The sequence below is a fragment of the Peromyscus californicus genome, unplaced genomic scaffold (genome assembly GCF_007827085.1).
Source record: "Peromyscus californicus insignis strain IS unplaced genomic scaffold, ASM782708v3 Scaffold_6__1_contigs__length_162567912, whole genome shotgun sequence".
NCBI classification, from domain to species: domain Eukaryota; kingdom Metazoa; phylum Chordata; class Mammalia; order Rodentia; family Cricetidae; genus Peromyscus; species Peromyscus californicus.
In genome coordinates, this window is record NW_026294584.1 from 51434434 (window position 1) to 51453443 (window position 19010).

At 41.8% G+C, this 19010-nt stretch overlaps 1 protein-coding gene across 3 annotated transcripts in view; it reads left to right on the forward strand.

The window, feature by feature from the left end:
• Ttc26 (tetratricopeptide repeat domain 26) overlaps positions 1-17034 on the forward strand; it is a 52748-nt gene extending 35714 nt beyond the window's left edge. For all 3 annotated transcript variants that reach the window (XM_052720896.1, XM_052720898.1, XM_052720897.1), the window contains 6 exons: positions 431-519; positions 2111-2194; positions 3360-3429; positions 9995-10101; positions 13329-13462; positions 14753-17034. In XM_052720896.1, coding sequence (XP_052576856.1) covers positions 431-519; positions 2111-2194; positions 3360-3429; positions 9995-10101; positions 13329-13462; positions 14753-14864 — 596 coding nt within the window. In that variant the 3' untranslated portion in view covers positions 14865-17034. The remainder of the gene's footprint in view (positions 1-430; positions 520-2110; positions 2195-3359; positions 3430-9994; positions 10102-13328; positions 13463-14752) is intronic.
• Positions 17035-19010: the final 1976 nt, after the last annotated feature.

The following is a 19010-nucleotide window of genomic DNA, read 5'->3' on the forward strand; positions in this document are numbered from 1 at the left end:
AGGTCCATACCAGTTGCAGAAACCAAAGCTCCATAAAGGCAGTCTAGGGAATACCAAAACCAGTATACTTGCAGGGGATATGTTTCCTGTGGACTCGGGGAGTTGACCCTCGAGCCTGGGGCCAGCAGAATCCACAATTTCAAAATCAGGACTAAGAAAAGGGTCCTGGGATTCATTATTTTATTTTAGATAGAGTTTCACTATGTATCCCTGGCTGTCTTGGAACTCTCTATATAGACCAGGCTGGCCTTGAACTCACAGAAATCCACCTGCCTCTGCCTCCTGGTGCTGGACTTAAAGGCATGTGCCACCACATTTTGCTGCATTCCTATTTCTAAATTCTACAGTAATTCAAATTTTAACTGAAGACAACTTCTGGTTTCATGAATTTCTATGTTTTTTTTTTTCCTTTTCCTTAACCCTATTTTAGATACAATACCAGGGAGGCAGTGCATGGCTTCGTGTTTCTTCCTGCTTAAGCAATTTGATGATGTCTTGATTTACCTCAACTCTTTTAAGGTCAGTATGAATTATCTATGTGACTTTATGTATGAAACACTTTACATGCTGTGTTAGATGGGAATGATGGCTGAGTTCAAGGCCAAATCAGGCATGGTGGTGCATGCCTTTAATCCCAGAACTCAGGAGGCAGAGGTAGGCTGATCTCTGTGAGTTAGAGGCTAGCCTGGTCTACAGAGCAAGTTCAAGGACAGCCAAGGCTACATAGACTCTGTCTCAAAACAACAACAAAAAAGGAATTCAAGGAGAATCATGCCCCCCTCCCCAAAGTTATACATTTGCAGCTAGCTCCTTTTCTCTGCTGGTGTTGATAGCATCAGGGAATTAATCTAAATCCTTTGTTTGTTTGTTTGTTTGGGTTTTTCTTGAGACAGTTTCTCTGTGTAGTCCTGGGTGTCCTGGAACTCACTCTGTAGATCAGGCTTGTTGTGGAATATATTTTAAGGTGTGTTACTTTTGTTTATGTTGCATTTGTTTAACTCTGTGAAGCTGTGTTACTGTGCCTGTCTAAAACACCTGATGGTCTAATGAAGAGCTGAATGGCCAATAGCGAGAAAGGAGAAAGGACAGGCGGGCAGACAGGCAGAAAGAAATAAGAGGAGAAATCTGGGAAAGAGGTCAAGGAGTAGCCAGAGAAAGAGGAGGACATCAGGGGCCAACCACCCAGCTACACAGCCAGCTATGGAGTAAGAGTGAAAGTAAGATTACAGAAGTAAGAGAAAGATAAAAGCCCAGAGGCAAAAGGTAGATGGGATAATTTTAGTTAAGGAAAGCTGGCTAGAAATAAGCCAAGCTAAGGCCGGGCATTATAAGTAAGACTCCATGTGATTTATTTGGGAGCTGGGTGGCAGGCCCCCCAAAAAAGCAAAAGAGCAAAAACAACCAACAACACAGGCTGGCCTCGAACTCAGAGAACCACCTGCTTTTGCCTCCCAAGTTGGACGATAGGAGGTGTATGCCACCATACCTGGCTTAATTCCGTAAGATTATTCCTGTGGGGGCAGCAAATTGCTTCAAAAGCCTGGTGACCTGAGTTCAATGAAAGAAAGAGCTCCAGCTGACACCACAAAAATGTCCTTTGACCTCCACGTGTGCCACGGTGCGTGCGCGCGCACACACACTTTAAATACTTATCTATTTATTTATTAAGTATACAGTGTTCTGTCTGCATGTATCCCTGCACACCAGATCTCATTATAGATGGTTGTGATCCACCATGTGGTTGTTAGGAACTGAACTCAGGACCTCTGGAAGAATAGCCAGCGCTCTTGACCTCTGAGTCGTCTCTCCAGCCCTAATTTTTTTTCCTTTGAGACAAGGTTACACTATGTCACTTCGGCTGGCTTGGAATTCATTATGTAGACCAGGCTGGTGTCAAACTCACAGAGATGTGTCTGCCTCTGCCTCCTGAGTGCCAGGATTAAAGGTATGTGGCAGCATGCCCAGCAATAATAAACTTTAAGAAGATTTTTTTTAGCTAGTGTAGCTGATGATTATTCATTATTACTCATTATTTTACAGTCAGTATAGCTGATGATTTTACATTTTACATATTAAGACTCAGCGTGTCCTGTTCTTGACACATTTTCAGAGTTACTTCTACAATGATGACATCTTTAACTTTAATTATGCCCAAGCCAAAGCTGCAACCGGAAACACCAGTGAGGGCGAAGAGGTGAGTACCTGCTTTTGTCCTCTCTAACGTGGTCTGTGTGCGCACGCCTTTAATCCCGGCACGCAGGAGGCAGAGGCAAGTGGATTTTTGTAAGTTCAAGGCCAGCCTGGGCTACAGAGCGAGTCCCAGAACAACCAGGGCTACACAGAGAAACCCTGTCCTGAAAAACAAAAAATTATGACACTTATTAGGGTGCCTGCTTTTGAAGGCATTTGAATGATCATACCTAAAAGCATTCTTAGCTTCTTCTCTCTAAAATAAAATAGCCAAGTGTAAAGGACTGTTATAGGTTGATTTAGCTAGGGACTGGTACCCCAGTCCTATAAACCCTGAACCACATAGCAAGACTGTGCCTCAAAAAAAACAAAATAGTCCAGAGAGATGGCTCAGTGGGTTAAGGAACTAGCTGTGCAAGCCTGGTGACCCAACTCACCCCTAGAGCCCACATAAAAAGGCTGGCTGTGGTGGCATCTTGTAGAAGGGAGGCAGGCAGAAGCAGGAGAACTACCCGGAGCTTGCAGGCCAGCTAGCCTGGAGTATGCAGCACTCGTGGCAGCAAAGTAAAAGGCCCTGCTTCAGCAATGTGGGAGGCAGGAAACAACTTCTGAAAGGTGTTCTCTGACCTCCGTATGTACATTGTGTTACACATGTACCGTATACTCCTGTGTGCACAAGCACACACACACACACACACACACACACACACACACACACACACACAGTAAATAAATGATTTAAATTTGTTTCTTTATGATTTACATTAAAAAGTACAGTATCAGGCTAGAGAGATGGCTCAACCATTAAGAGCACTTATTGGCTTTTGCAAAGACCAGGGTTTAGTTCCCAGCACCTATATAGTGGCTTATGACTTCCTGTAATCCAAATTCCAGGGGACCTGACACCTTCTTCTATCTTCTGTGGGCTCTTGCATGTTCATGGTGTGCATAAACTCAAGCAAACACACATGCATACACATAAATATAAATATAATCTTTTAAAAAGTACAGTGTCGATCAACATACAGATTTTATAACATTAATGTTTTCCTTTACTTCAGTTTTGCTAGTAAACTCTAAGGCTACAGTATCAGCAGCCTGGTCTAGTTGATTATGTCCATTTTTATTGCTGACCTGGCTTCATGTTTACTCCCTTTCCTCTCTCCTAGGTTTTCCTCCTGATCCAAAGCGAGAAGTTGAAAAATGATTACATTTACCTCAGTTGGTTAGCTCGCTGCTGTAAGTTTTTTTTCTCGACATCAGAAGGCTCCTCTTTTTCTTTCCCATTATGTAATCTGTTTGAAAATCACATTAAGCATTTCCTACACTTCTTTGTTCTGTAGAATGAGTAGACACTGAAATGAAGGGTTATTTCTGTTCCTTGGTAAGAGCTGCCATGGGAATATGATGTGTAACTTCACCCATGATTAGTTCCACCATTCACACTGACATACCACTGCCATTGCAGCAAGATGTCAGCTTCTTTTAGCTTTATTAAAGCTTCCAGACTCTGTATTCAGCGCCATTAGGGAAATGGTGCTGTCAGGCTGGTTTTACCTTTTCATTTTTCAAGCCTGAAAAGTAGCAACATGTCAAAATGTAATTTTTGTTCACTGATAACCTGTAATAAGTCTCTCATATCTTTTCCTCTTTTCTCAGATTTTTTTGCATATCTTCATTATACATAGTGCCAGGTTTCATCAAGACAACTTCAAGTATATCATATACTCTGACCATATCCACCCCACATACTCTCCCATAGTTTTCTCCATTCCCCATCTCCCTTCTGCTTTCATATCCTATGGAGAAATGGTCTTGTAAATCTGTATAAAATCTAGGATGTACAGATGAGAGAAGATGTTTGTCTGAGTTTTCATATGTTAATACAATGCTCTTAAGTTGTATTATTTTCTAAAACATAATTTCATTGTTCTTTATATCTTGTATATGTGTGTGTGTATCATATTTTATCTGTTCATCTGTGGTGAGCACCTGGACTATTTCCCCAGCATGGCTATTATGAATACTGCAGAAATAAACATAAGTGTGCAAGTGTCTATGCTATAAAGACCTAGAATCATAGTGCAGTTCTATTTTAGGCAGTCATGCTTTGTTGTTTTGTGGTCTAGGGATCAAACCTGGGGCCTCGTGCTGTACCACTCTAATCCAGCCCCACTATTTTGAGATTTTGAGAAACTTTGATAACAGCCTTTTGTACCCGTTGGACTGATTTATATTCCCACCAATGGTGTGTCGTTCCTTCTCTCCACACTCTCTGTACTTATTCTGTTAGATGACCATCCTGGCTGGGAAGAGATGGAGTCCCATGTGGATTTAATTTTCATGTCTGACTGCTAAGGTTGTTAGACATTAGCATATGCTTATTGGCCATTACAGTTTATATTTTCAGCACTGTTCATTTTCTTAGCCCATTTGTTTGTTGGGTTATTTAGATTTTGGGTATTTTGAGTTGTTGAAACTCTTTACATATTCCAGACATTAATCTTCCATCAGATATATAGCTAAACGATATTTCTGCCCTTTCTGTAGGCTGCTTCTTCACTCAGATGTTTCTTAGGCCACATAGAAGCTTCTTAATTCAAGAAATCCCATTTGTTAAGTCTTGGCCTCAGTTATTAAGCTGTTAGAATGCTTTTCAGAAAGACCTTGTCTATGGCTCTATCTTGGAGCATTTTCCCTGTGACTTCCTCTAACAGTTTTAGTTTCAGCTCTTTGGCTAAGGTCCATATTTCTAAGTGGAGTGAGAGACAGGGACCTAATTTCTTTATGTGGATGTCCACTTCCCCAGCACCATTTGTTTTAAAGGCTCTGTTTCCCCAGTTGAGGTTTGGAAACCCTTGTCAAACTCAGGCAGCCGTAACTGCACTGATTAAATTGTAGTTCCTTTATTCTGTTCCACGGAGTTACATGTCTGCTTTTCTGCCCAGACCTCTTTTGTACGTCTGTGTGAATTGTAGCCGTTTGTTTTGTTTTTGTTTTTTCTGTTACAGTGAGGAATGTCTTTGGAACTTCTGTGGCAATTGCATTGAAACTGTATGTTCCTTTGGTAATACAGCCGCTTTTGTTTTGCTGACTCAGTACCATAGCGGCTCTTTCATTTTTCTAGTGCCTTTTTTTTTCCGTTGGTGTTTACAATTCCATTGTGTGGGTCTCTTACTTCCTTGGTTAGGTTTATTCCCAGTTGTTGTGCTGTCTTTAAAGCTATTATAAATGGAATTGTTTCCCTGATTTCTTTCTTGGCAAGTTTGTTATTGGTATATAGACAAGCTACTACTTTTTAAACCATGTTAGTTTTTGTATACTGTTTTTTATACATTGTAGAAAGGGCTCATCAGTTTTAAAAGTTTTCCTATAGAATTTTTAGAGTTTCCAGTGTGTAAGATCATACCATCTAGCTGGGCAGTGGTGGCACACGCCTTTAATCCCAGCATTCGAGAGGCAGAATCAGGTGGATCTCTGTGAGTTTGAGGCCAGCCTGGGCTACAGAGTGAGTTCCAGGACAGGTGCAAAGCTACACAGAGAAACCCTGTCTGGAAAAACCAAAAAAAAGATCATACCATCTACAGGTAGGGATAATTTGACTTATTACTGTTGTTTTATTTGTTTCTCTTGTCTTATTGCTCTAGCTAAGACTTCAAGGACTATATTGAATAAGAGTAGAGAAAGTTTTAAAACATTAAAATTTATTTTTGTTTTTGTCTTTTTGAGACAGGATTTCTCTGTGTAATTTTGGTGCCTGTCCTGGAGCTCACTCTGTAGACCAGGCTGGCCTCGAACTCACAGACATCCATCCGCCTGGCTCTGCCTCCTGAGTGCTGGGATTAAAGGTGTGCCCCGCCGCCCCCGCCACCCCGCCACTGCCACCCATCGACATTAAGATTTCTTGAAGGGTAGAGAAAATGGACACCTGGTTTTAGTGAAAAGTCTTTGAGTTTCCCCATTTAGTATAATATTTGCTATAGGTTTTCTCTTTGCTTATTTACCATTCTCCTGTGGTTTGCTCTTTCCTATGCCTTCATAGGGTGTCTGTCTTTTCGGTGTGTATGATTCCTTCCACTTAGTTTTGTTTTAGTGAACGTAAATTCCTTTTAGTTTGTATTTATCATGGCAAGTTTTTCTTTCTTCAGCTATGAAGCATAGCTTTGCTGAGTATAGTAATCTGGGTTGGCGATTATTGTCTTTGAGAATTTGAAATACGACATTCTATGCATTCCTGACTTTTAGAATTTCTGTTGCAAAATTTACCCTTGTTTAATGGAGTTGTCTTTACATTCTCCCATGAAGCTTCTAATATTCTTTGGGCCCCTATATGTTTAGTGTTTTAACTATGGCATGGGAGGTTCTTTTCTGGTCTTATCTTGGCATTCTAAAAGCCTCCTTCCTATATCTGGATAAATATCTCTTTCCCTAGATTTTCACATTTTCTACTGTGATCTTATTAAATACATCTGTACCTTTGTCTTCAATGTCTCTCTGTTCTATGCCCATGAATTATATATTTAATCTTTTCATCATGTCCTATATATCTCATTTCTTCATCTTCTATTAATACTTCATTTTCATTGTTATATAACTGTCCTAATTCATGGTATTAATCATCGTTCAGACACACACAGACACAGACACAGACACAGACACACACACACACACACACACACACACACACACACACACACACATTATATATATATATAATTTGCTATACTAGCTTACAGGCTAGGGTCCAGATAGTTCAACAATGGCTGTCTCATGGTGAAAGACTGCGAATCTGGTAGGTATTCAATCCCAAGGGGTGGACATTTCACCAGTCTACCAATCCGGCACTGGAGTCCTAGAGGACTGACTGCGGAGAGAGAGCTGCTGAGCTTCAGTCTGTGTTGGAATCCCAAAGAAGTTAGTTCTAGTGTAGGCAAAGGAATGCATTAGCAACAGGGCAGGTGAACTTGTCAGTTAGAGTGAGGGCAAGCAGGTGAAAAGCAAAAGCTTCCTTTTCCCAAGTGTTTCTATGTAGGCTGCTACCCTGAGTTGTGGCCCACATTTAGGATGGGTCTTCTGGCCTCAAATAATCAATTAAGAGAACCCCTGACAGGCATGTCCAGAACCTTGAATTTTAGTGGATTCCAGATATAGTCGAGTTGATAACCAAGATTAGCTGTCACACTCATCTACTTTCTCCCAAGCCCTGATACTGTCTTCCACTTGATCCATTCTACTGGCAAGGCCTCCCACCAAAGTTTTGTATGACTTACTGAATTTTTCACTTTCAAAATTGCAGTTAAGTTTTTCTAGTATTTCCTATTATGAATTCATTTTCATATCTATTTTGACTTTTAAATTTTATTTTATTTTAGCAATTTAGGGCTTAAAATTTTTTTATGTTCATGGATGTATACATATGCAGTCTTCATGCAATGCTTGTCCAGGCCACAAGAGGGCATTGGATCCCCTGGAACTGGAGTTACAGACAGTTGTGGGCCATCTTGTGGGTTCAGGAAACCGAATCTGAGTCTTCTGGAAGAGCAGCCAGTGCTCTTAACCACTGAGCCATCTTTGATTTCAACAAATGTTCTCCTATTCATTTTTTTGAATTCCATGTCCAGGATTTCACCTAGTTCATTTCACTCTCACTGGACTGTATTACTGTGAAATTACTAATTTTTAGGGTAGTTGTATTGTCTTGATTTTTCAGGGTTTTTATGTTTTTGCATTGGGACAAGTGCTGGACTAAAGATGTGTGCCACTACACCTGGCTCTGAATTGGGCTTTGCACATATGGGATTATGTTTTTGGTTGGATTTTGTTTTTCAATCACTTGTATTCTTTCAGTGAAAGTGTTTTCAGTGTTCAGTGTTTTTTCTCCCCTTCTGGTCCCAGAGTGTAGCTCAGCAGCTAACCTCAGCCCTCATGCTCAGAGCACCAGGCACAATATGCAGCTCTGCTCTCAGAGTAATATAGTAACTGAAGAAACAATTCTAACTATGGATATGCCTACCATGAAAATGTAGCAGCAGTCAGTTAAAAGCAACCACCTCTCCAATTCCAATAATTTTAGGAATTAAAGGAATAAGAATAGTACATTGTGTGCTATAATATTAGTTATTAATGGTAGGAATAGAAGGGAAATAAACTGCATAATACTAGTAATTAGATTGAGCAACAGAAAAAAATGTAGGGAGAAAGGTAAACAGAAAGGATGAACAATAAAGACAGAGAGGCGGTAAGTCATCTTCAGTGAAGGGAGATTGAAATCATATCAGATAGCCTAAACAACACTAGCATTCAGGAGGCTGAGACCAGGAGACCCATAATTACAGGTCTACTTATATTCTTTGAGAGTGCCAGTTTAAAAAATATCAAAACAAAAACAAACAAAAAACAGTACCACTTAAGAGGAAGTCAGATCAGAAGTTCCAGGCCATCCTTGACTACATGGTAAGTTTTGGCTACATGATGTGTTTGTGGTCAGCTTGGGATATATTAAAACTTGTCTAAAAAATAAATGAAGCTGTTTGGAAGACAGAGGGAGGCAGATCTTTGTGAGTTCAAAGCCATCCTGGTCTACATATGAGTTCTAGACCATCCAGGGCTACAGAGTGAATTTTTTTTTTATAGCTAATCTGGGCTAGAGAGATGGTTTGGTAGTCAAGAGTACTCACTGCTCTTTGAGAGAACTTGATTGGATCCCAGCATCCACATCAGATAGCTCACAAGGGGCTCATAACTCCAGTTCCATGAATAAAACATCAATCTTTAAAATAAAAACCAGCCGGGCGGTGGTGGCGCACGCCTTTAATCCCAGCACTCGGGAGGCAGAGCCAAGCAGATCTCTGTGAGTTCAAGGCTAGCCTGGTCTACAAAGCAAGTTCCAGAGCTACACAGAGAAACCCTGTCTCGAAAAACCAAAATAAATAAATAAATAATATAAAATAAAAACCAAAAATAAAAATTTAAAAACAAGAAGGAACAACAACAGGGCACAACGGAGATGGTTCATTAAGCTAAAATTAAATATTAGATAGGAAAACAGAAGAGAAGGAAAGAGAACTCTGGGAGTTCTGTATATGGTGCCTACTCTGGGCACAAGGGTCAGGCCATTGTTACCATTTGGTCAGATTTCAAATATGTGCCAAGGGCCACTGAGGTGACTCTTGGACCCACAGAAAGGTGGTAGAAGAGAACTGACAGGTTTGTGCTCTGACTATCATATATGAACCCTGGCACATAGCCCTCAAGGCCAAACACAAACATCACACACACACACACACACACACACACACACACACACACACACACACACGGTAATAAATGAACATTTTAAAACTATACTTAAAATGTTCAGTACGTTTTTGTAGTCAAGGAAAATTTTAGCAATTACATATTCTTTTTGTTGGTGGTGCTAGTAGTATTTTGAGGCAAAGTCTCTGTGTCCCGGGCTGGCCTTAAACTTCCGATCCCATTGCCTTAATCTTTCGAAAGCTGGAATTACAAGCATGGACCACCACACCTGGCTAGCAGTCAGATTCTGTGAGGATGAAACTGAGCAGGAGTGAATGAATAATAACCATACTCTTTAGCAAAGTAGAAACTTCTAGAAATCAACCCAGTCTAAAAGATAATTAAGTAAGTCTTAAGTATTTTAAGTTTGGTCTAATTCTGGTAAGGAGCCAGTTAAATGGCAACACCTCACCATTTTGTATTTGGGGATATAAATGCAAGTCCATAGAATGGCACAGTAAAGGACTTAATTCTGGAACATTTAAAAAACAGTTGTTTCCTTTTGTAGATATCATGAATAAAAAACCAAGACTAGCATGGGAACTTTATCTCAAGATGGAAACCTCTGGCGAGTCCTTCAGCCTCTTACAGCTCATTGCCAATGACTGTTACAAGGTGAGTTTGGGTCCCGGGAAAGGGAAGACAGGAGCGGTGTCATGTTTCATCAGCGAAATGATAGTCCTGGAGGCTGGCTAGCTATTGGTGAGAAGACTGTCACCCTTTTTATGAATTATGTGACCTCAGGGATAGGTTAGTATTTCAGAGTCTCATCTGCATATAAACAATGATTCTGAAGGAGGCTTCCGATTTCTAAGGCCCTGAAATCTCAGGAGCTATCAAGGTAGAAATGTTCAGCTGATGGGCAGAAATTTGGTTCTGAAACTTGAGAAACATGTCATCTGGAAACAGATTAGGAATCACCATCAGCATTTAAGTATTGATTAGCTAGGTGTGGTAGCACATGCCTCTGATCTCAGCACTTGGAAAGCAGAGGCAGGAGGATCACTTACAAGTTTGGAGGCAGCCTGGGCTACGTAGCGATTTCAAGACCTGTTTTAAAGAAAAAGAAAAATGAAGCCCTCAGAAACAGGTTCAGGGCTGGCATGACTTAGTAAGTAAAGGCACCTGCCACCAAGACACCTGATGATGTGAGTTCAGTCCCTGAAACCTACTTGGTGGAAGGAGAGAACCAATTCCTGTGGCACACTGGCAGTCATACACACACACACACACACACACACACACACACACACACACACACACACACCTACCTTTTCCTGCTTTCTCAGGAAGCTGGGAATATAGGTGAGTGGTAGAGTGTTTGCCTACCATGCTCAAGACCCTAAGTTCAACTCACAGTGCCACAATAAATAAATAAATTTATTGATCTCAGTTCTACAGATAAGAAACATTTTCATACTCCTCATGGGGGAGGGCATCATCAATCTCAATATCCAAACCAAATTTTGGGGGAATCCCTACTTTTGCAGAGTGATTATAGTGAAAACAAATTGATACCCAAATTAATAAGGACTATCATATACATTATGCTGAGTAATGAAAACAGTTTTGTGTTTTATAACATAAATAAAAAATATTCTTGAGCCAGGCATTGGTGGCGTACACCTTTAATCCCAGCACTCGGGAGACAGAGCAGGCAGATCTCTGTGAGTTTGAGGCCAGCCTGGTCTACAGAGTGAGTTCCAGGACAGGCTCCAAAGCTACACAGAGAACCCATGTCTCAGAAAACAAAACAAAACAAACAATCTTGAAATTATAACATCAGTGACAAGATTATCAAGAATTATTAGTGGGGGCTGGTGTTGGGGATGCTGAGTATACAGGGAAGGGCTTGTTGTCACTGTAAGCTGGAACCAGGGCAATCTCTGCTGATGGAGGAATCTGGATCTTGATAGTAGAGGAAGTTAGCATTCTCCGCAGGACTGTCATCTCCACAGTGCCTATGTAAACTTCCTGATTTTGATATCTTTTTACTGTAGTTTTAGAAGCTATAACTATTGGGAGAAATTGTGAGATGTACAGGAGACATCATCCTATCTTTGTAATTTCCTATAGTTCTGTAATTATTTAAAAATAAAACTGGGGATGTTAATGGCTGGAGAGATGGCTCAGTGGTTAAGAGCACTTGCTGCTCTTCCAGAGGATCCAGATTTGATTTTCAGCAACCACAGGGTGGTTCACAACCATCTGTAACTTCAGTCTCAGGATTTGATCCTCCTTCTGACATTCATGGGCATCAGGAATCCACACTGTCCATAGAGATGTATGTGCACAAAACACCCCTACACATAAACTAAAACTAAAACTTGGCCAGTGATATCATTCTGTGGGTAAGGCACCGCTGCCAAACCTGGCAATCTGAGTGTGATCCCTGGAATGCAAATGATGGAAGGAGAGAGAGCACCAACTCCCACAAGTGGTCCTCGGACCTCCACATGTTTGCCATGACATGTGTGCAGGTAAACAATGAAATAAAACATAAAAAGAAAATACCTAAGGAAAAAACTAATTAGTGCTATATATAATAATGTAGATGAATGTTAAAGTTTTGAGCCAAATGCAGTACTTCATACAGATAAAACTCTGAGAGGCAAACTTGATGACATTTTTTAAAAGATGCAGAGGGCCAGTGAGGTGGCTCAGCAGGTAAGGTTACTTGCTGCTAAGCAGAGCAAACCTTAGTTTGATCCCTGGGACACACATGGAAGCAAAGAACTGACTACCCCAAGTTGGCCTCTGACCTCCACACATGCTATAGCAAACATACTCCCCCCAAGACAAAATATAAAGATGCAGAGGTAGAAGATGAAAGTATAAAGAGGATCTAAGAATTGAGCATAGAAGTGGGAATAGCAATTGCTGGTGAGTGAGGAAGAAGCAGGGATCACTGGCAAGGGATATGCTAAAGGCTTGTTTTCCATATTGTGTGGGCCTGGTGGCCTCTTCACTTGTATTCACACACAGTAAGCTGTACATGTTTCACACATTGCTCTATATGTGTGTTATTTTACATATTGTAAAGAAATGTGAAGACAGAAAGGTAAACCCTGAGAAGTGGAAGAACACTTGTTTTTGAGAGATAGGAAGAGAGATGGGACAAGGGAAGGGTATTATTTGTTCCGAGGGAAGGAAGTTTATGCTCTCTCTGCAGTATAAAGCTGAGAATGCAGTATGGACTTAAGGAAGTGGTCAGTGGCTGAAGTAGGCTGAAGGGGCAACCACATCAACAGTAAAGAGGGTCACCCCGCAATTAGGAGCCTTACGAGCCAACTCAGTCATGCTCCACATGTCCTGAATGTGTCATGTCTTTGGGAAAGATGTCTGTCAAAATGAATTAGGAGATTTTGTACTTAAAATTGTCACTGCCTAGGCTTTCTAAGCATTTAAGATAATCTGGAAAAGATAAGTCTTTTGAGTTTAATATAATCAGGTTAGTATTTAGGAGACTTGAAAATACCTTTTAAAAAAAGACAACAATCAGTTTCTCACAAGAGTGGAATAGAATTAGAAGAAGTAACAAATGGTTTGATGGCAGCATGATTCAACAGTATGGAGACAAAATGTTCTATCACTGAAAGTAAGAGCTTGTGGCTTTAAACAAACCTATGCAAATAAACTGGGGTCCTCTCCTATTGGCTTGGAATTGAAATGTACCTAAGTTGCTACCTCAAAATGGTTTTGTGTGTGTGTGTGTGTGTGTGTGTGCGCGCGCGCGTGCACGCGATTTGTTTCATCCTGTTCTGTTCTGTACTCCGTATATTCCATTAGGTTCTGCCTCTTGACTAAATGTCAGTGCTACCACCATGCTTTCTTTTGTGCAGATGGGCCAGTTCTACTATTCAGCCAAAGCTTTTGATGTCCTAGAGAGGCTGGATCCCAACCCTGAATACTGGGAAGGCAAAAGGGGCGCCTGTGTGGGCATTTTCCAGATGATTTTAGCCGGAAGAGAGCCCAAGTAAGTAAACAAAGGGACAGAGGCACTTCTGTCCATCCGCCCCTGGGACGGGTGCCTGTGGAAACTGCAAAGATAGAAACGTTGAGATGTTAGATTTTCTGTATGACCATTTCTTCCAGAAATGTCTTATTTTATGCAATCAAATGACTATAAGTCATACATACTGGGGACACTAAGTGTATGAGAGCCTCCACATCCAGGGCAAGGTATACATCCAGATGAACAGCCATTTCAGTAAACAAATGCCATTCACGTTTCCGCTCTCTCTGCCTATTGGCTTTTCCTTCTGCTGTCTAATTCAGGCCTCAAAGAAAGAGGAATAGAGTAGACATGGGTGAAATTCTGTTTTTGCTCCTGCCTTCTTATATTCCAGGAAATGCTGAGATATTTGACTATGTAAAACTAAGAGGCTTATAGTTCTATCTGAATAAAAATTAAAACACTTAAATTCCTAGCACTTGGGATCCTCAAGCAGAATTGTGAGCTCAAGTCCAGAAAGACCAGCCTTGGCTAAAATTAATTCATAATTCAGTATTCCAAAAATAACTCTATGTAATATATTTATTGCTTAATGCATATGGATAGAAAAATTAATAATTTTCCAAGCAAATTATCAAAGTTTACCTTCTGCTTTGTATCTATTTACAATCCCAAATAAAAGCACTTGTGTGCAGGAGGTTCCTTGAAGAGAAAGGAATAGAAAACAAGACCATAAAGGAGTGGATCCACAGACAATTGCCAGCGTTGTGATGAGACAACAGGAAGCTTCAGCCTGCCTCATTATAGTTCATTAAAATCTGAGCTTTAACTATAATGAATTGGAATTTGGGGCTGGAGATGGCTTGTGGTTAAGAACACTTGCTGTTCAGTCATGAGGACTGGAGTTTGAATCCCAGCACATATGACACCCTCTTCTAGCCTTCTCAGGCACCTGCATACACATGCAAATCCATTCACACAGACATACACAAAGGGACACATGCATACATAGATAAAATGAATTTTTAAGTTAAAGCATTTTTAATTAGTTAAATTATAAATGCTGGATATTCACATTTTAGTCCTTACTGCTATTCACATTTCTATTCTTAGTATATATGAACTCCTTTTAAACCAATCTGTTGAAGAAGCCACTGGTTGCTATGGCTTAGAAAACTAGTAGCTTTGTTAGTGGCTTGCACTCAGTGGAGGATCCATGAGCACAGATGCCTCACTTGGATACAGTGTAACAGTGTGAGATTGCCAGTTTTCCTTCTCTATTGAGACGTGCTTTTGCTGACCTTTCCTCAGAGAGACCCTCCGAGAAGTGCTGCACTTACTGAGAAGCACAGGAAACACCCAAGTGGAGTATATCATCAGGATCATGAAGAAGTGGGCCAAGGAGAACAGAGTGCCTATCTAAACAGCCCAGCCCTGGGCCAGGGAGCAGCTTCCTCTCACATCAAACTGGAACTATTCTCCTGCACTTGAACATGTGATCCAGGACCTGTTTGATTGACATTTCCTTCCTCGCTCTTAGCACGTCAACATGAGTGGCTGGAATATGTGGACCTGGCCATCAGGAAGCACAGATCTCCCTGGTCTGTACTGACTCCCCATGTAATCTACTGGTGAAAGGACTTTGGATTTCCCCGTGCCTTTCTTCCAAAATCACTCAGAATACTCCTATATAATTCACTGGCTTTTAAGAGTAGATCATAGTTTTGTTTTTCCTTTTCTGTTAGCATTCAGGACATTTTCTCCTAGCTGCAGTGACAAGTACTTTTATACTAAAGATGACTATCATTTGATCATCTTCCGTCATCTTGTCCATTAGCCCATCCGTGAAGAATACATCTGAGTCCTGGGTGAAGAAGTCTTCCCCAGTGTGTGATTCTGAGGATGGCCGTGAGACCCTCTACTCAACTGTGCAGTCATTGGCAGAGAGTAGGCGCACAGGCTCACTCTCTCAGTGAGACAGGTTGAGTGCTGTAGGGTTTTAAAAGGTGAGAGAAAGGGAAAATGCGGTGTCTCTGCAAGTGCACCGATCTCAGAGTCTCCACTACCTTGTATTTTAGGAAACAAAGCCAGGGCAAACTTCTTCCTATATTAGCTGAATGAACAGCAATTTGAACATAGAGCTGTGAAGGTTTTCATGCAACATATGTACATTTTTGTTTGGTTGGTTTTGGTTTTTTGAAACAGGGTTTTCTGTGGACCAGGATGGCCTCAAACTTGGAGAACCGCCTGTCTCTTTTCCAAGTGCTGGGATTAAAGGTGTGCACCACCACCACCCGGCATATTATATTACACCCATGCACGTGTTATAGGGATTCATTGATAGTTATAAATGAGGGTCCTTGGAAGGGACCTCCTAATGGCTAGCCTCTACATTATATCTCAGCCTCCTGTCTCTGAGCTGTCCTTACGTAAACCTCTTTCTTCTACAACCAAGTATTCTCGACTTACATCCCACTTTCAGAAAACAGACATCTTTTTCTGTATTAGGTTACCTTTGTTTCTATGCTCTCTAATTTTCTTCTGTAAGTTTGAGGTACACAATATCACAAGCTAGAACACGCAGACCCATCCTCATAGAGCAGAGAGTGGACTGGGAAGGATGTGGAAGAGTTCCTGGAAGCACTGCTGGTTCTTCCTCCTGCCCCAGCCTCCCGCTGCAGGTGGCATGGTGCTGAACAGAAAGGAGAGGGAAGCCGGTCCAGAGTGAGAGCAGCCAGAGCAATGGAGCAGCGGCTGGACACAGCCTCCACATCTGGCCAGCCCCCAGGTGCTCTTCAGGTCTGCTCAGAAGGTGGCCAGTGTGCCATCCTTGATATTAGGCTCAGATCTGATGGGTCCAGAGCACAAATCACAGTACTGGTCTAACAGAACTCCAGGAAACAGAGTCACATCATCAACCTGCGCCAAAGCTTCATCTTCTTGTTCTGTTGTTTCTGCTTCTTCAGTCACAGCTGATTCTCACTGTCAAGGATGTTAGGTGGGTCAGATATGGCTGTGAAGAGTTCTGTGAAGCATTCTTGTCAAACTTCCCTTACTCTAAAGGAACGGGGTAGTGGGAGGGCAGGTGCAAGTCCTGGCAGCTGTGGGCATCTTCCAGTGAGGTGCCACTCAGTTCTATGTCTTCAAGACACTCATTCATGCTGATGCACTTCCCAGGGAGGTTTTCAGAGTTTACTACTCAGTAGTCTGACATCTTCCTGTCTTGAGGGAAGGATGTCTATTCCCTCAACAGCAGAGTTTTAGATTACTTTTTAAAGTTTTTAATCTATAAGATTGAAATGGAAACATGAAGGCTACTTAGAGCGAAGCACGTGCAATTCTGTTAGGAGGGTAATTGTTTCTGGTTGTCTTGACAGGGTTTCAGGCTTTCTCACAGAGGAAAATCCAAAGGAAAAAGGCTCCAGGATGGGGAATGGGAAATGTGTACAGTCTATAGCATCAATGTACTATTTAAAATCTGTAGTGTATACTTAGAAATGGAAAAAAAACTTTTACAATTATTTTTGTACTGCAAAAGAATTATATACCGCTGTACTATATTTAAATTAAATTTTATTTTTTGGCTCTTTTCATGTGTGTTTATGTTTATGCAGGTGTGCTTGCACATGTGGAGGTCAGAGGCCAAGTTGAGTATCTTAGCTCTTTCTTCCTTATATTTTTAAAAGGTATTTCTTATTCTATGTATGCATGTGGATATGTGCACAGAAGTGCAGGTGCCCACGAAGGTGAGAAGAGGGCACCAGTTCCTTGGATGTGAGTGCTGGGAACCAAACTGTATCCTTCTGCAAGAGTACTTGCTCTTAACCACTGAGTATCTTCTGCCCTCATGACCTTATTTTGAAACTGGGTCTCTCACTGAAGCTGGACTTGCTCGTTTGGCAGGACTGGATAGCCAGCACGAGTCTGGGTTCCTCCGGTCTCCTTCTCCCTGACTGCTCTGATTATGGGCACATGCCAGCATGCCTGGCTTCTTACCTGGGTGCTGGAGACCTGAACTCGGGTCCTTATGTGTGCATAGCAAGCACTTTCCTGACTGAGCCATCCACCCAACCCCGCTTATATGTATGTCTCTGTGAGGGTGTCAGCTCCCCTGGAGCTGGAGTTACAGTTGTGAGCTGCCATGTGGGTGCTGGGAATTGAACCCGGGTCCTCTGGGAGAGCACCCAATACTCCTAACTCAGCCATCTCTCCACCCCCCACCCCACCCCCATGTCTTGAATGTGTCATATATAGACAAGTTTGCAAACTTGTGAGCATCAGAAATCTCTTAAATATAATCTGAATGCCGGCTGGGTGGTGGTGGCACATGCCTTTAATCCCAGCATTCAGAGGGAGAGGCAGGAGAATCTCTGAATTTGAGGCCAGCCTGGTCTATACAAAGTAGATGCCAGGACATCCAGAACTGTTACACAGAGAAACCCCGTCTCAAAAGCAGACACACACACACACACACACACACACACACACACACACACACACACAAATCTGAATGTTTTATGCACTCCCAGGGGTTTTAGGATAAGTTCAGGTAAGAGGGCAATAGGCATAAACTTCATTTATTATATTTTATGTACAGGGCCTGTGTAATTTGGAACTCACAACGATCTGCCTGCTTTGCCTCCTGAATACTAAAATTACAAGCACAAGTCACCATGAATGTCTACTTTAAGGTTTTTTTTGTTGTTGTTTTGTTTTGTTTTTTTACTGGCTTTTCTTTAAGGCAGGATCTTGTGTAACCTTGTAGTGGAGGATGATCTTGAACTTCTGATCCTTCTGTGTCCACCTCCCAAGTGCTGGGATCACAGGCATGGGCCATCATTCCTGGTCATTTGAGTTCTTTATGACACATTGAGCCAGGCACGGTGGCGCACGCCTTTAATCCCAGCATTCTGGAGGCAGAGCCAGGCGGATCTCTGTGAGCTTGAGACCAGTCTGGTCTAAGAAAGAAGAAGCAACATGCATGGCCTTACTTGCTAGCTTTCACAGTACAGCTCAGCAATTCTATTTTTTTATCTACTTGCCAAAGAGACATTCTATACTATCACAATATGCTCAAGAATGCTTACTTTAAGCTGGGCAGTGGTGGCGCACACCTTTTATCCCAGAACTCGGGAGGCACCAAGACTACACAGGAAACCCTGTCTCAAAAAACAAACAAACAAAAAGTGGAAGTGGGGGGCCAGGTGATGGTAGCACTTGTCTTTAATCCCAGCACTCGGGAGGCAGAGGCAGGCGGACCTCTGTAAGTTGGAGGCCACTCTGGTCTACAGAGTGAGTTCCAGGACAGCTGGAGCTACACAGGAAACCCTGTCTTAAAAAAAAAAAAGTGGAAGTGGGGGGTCGGAGATGGCAGCTTAAGGACATCTGGACATCTCAGCCAAAGCTGCTGGCTCTGCAATGGAGGAAAAGAGCCAGGCACCGAGGGCTGAGGATCTCCAGAAACTGGCTCTTCCCCTGGAGCTTCCGGAAAGGACTACCGCCCTGCCAATGACTTAATTTTAGCCCAATTGGGCCTATTCCAGACTTCTGACTTTGACTGTAAGATTGT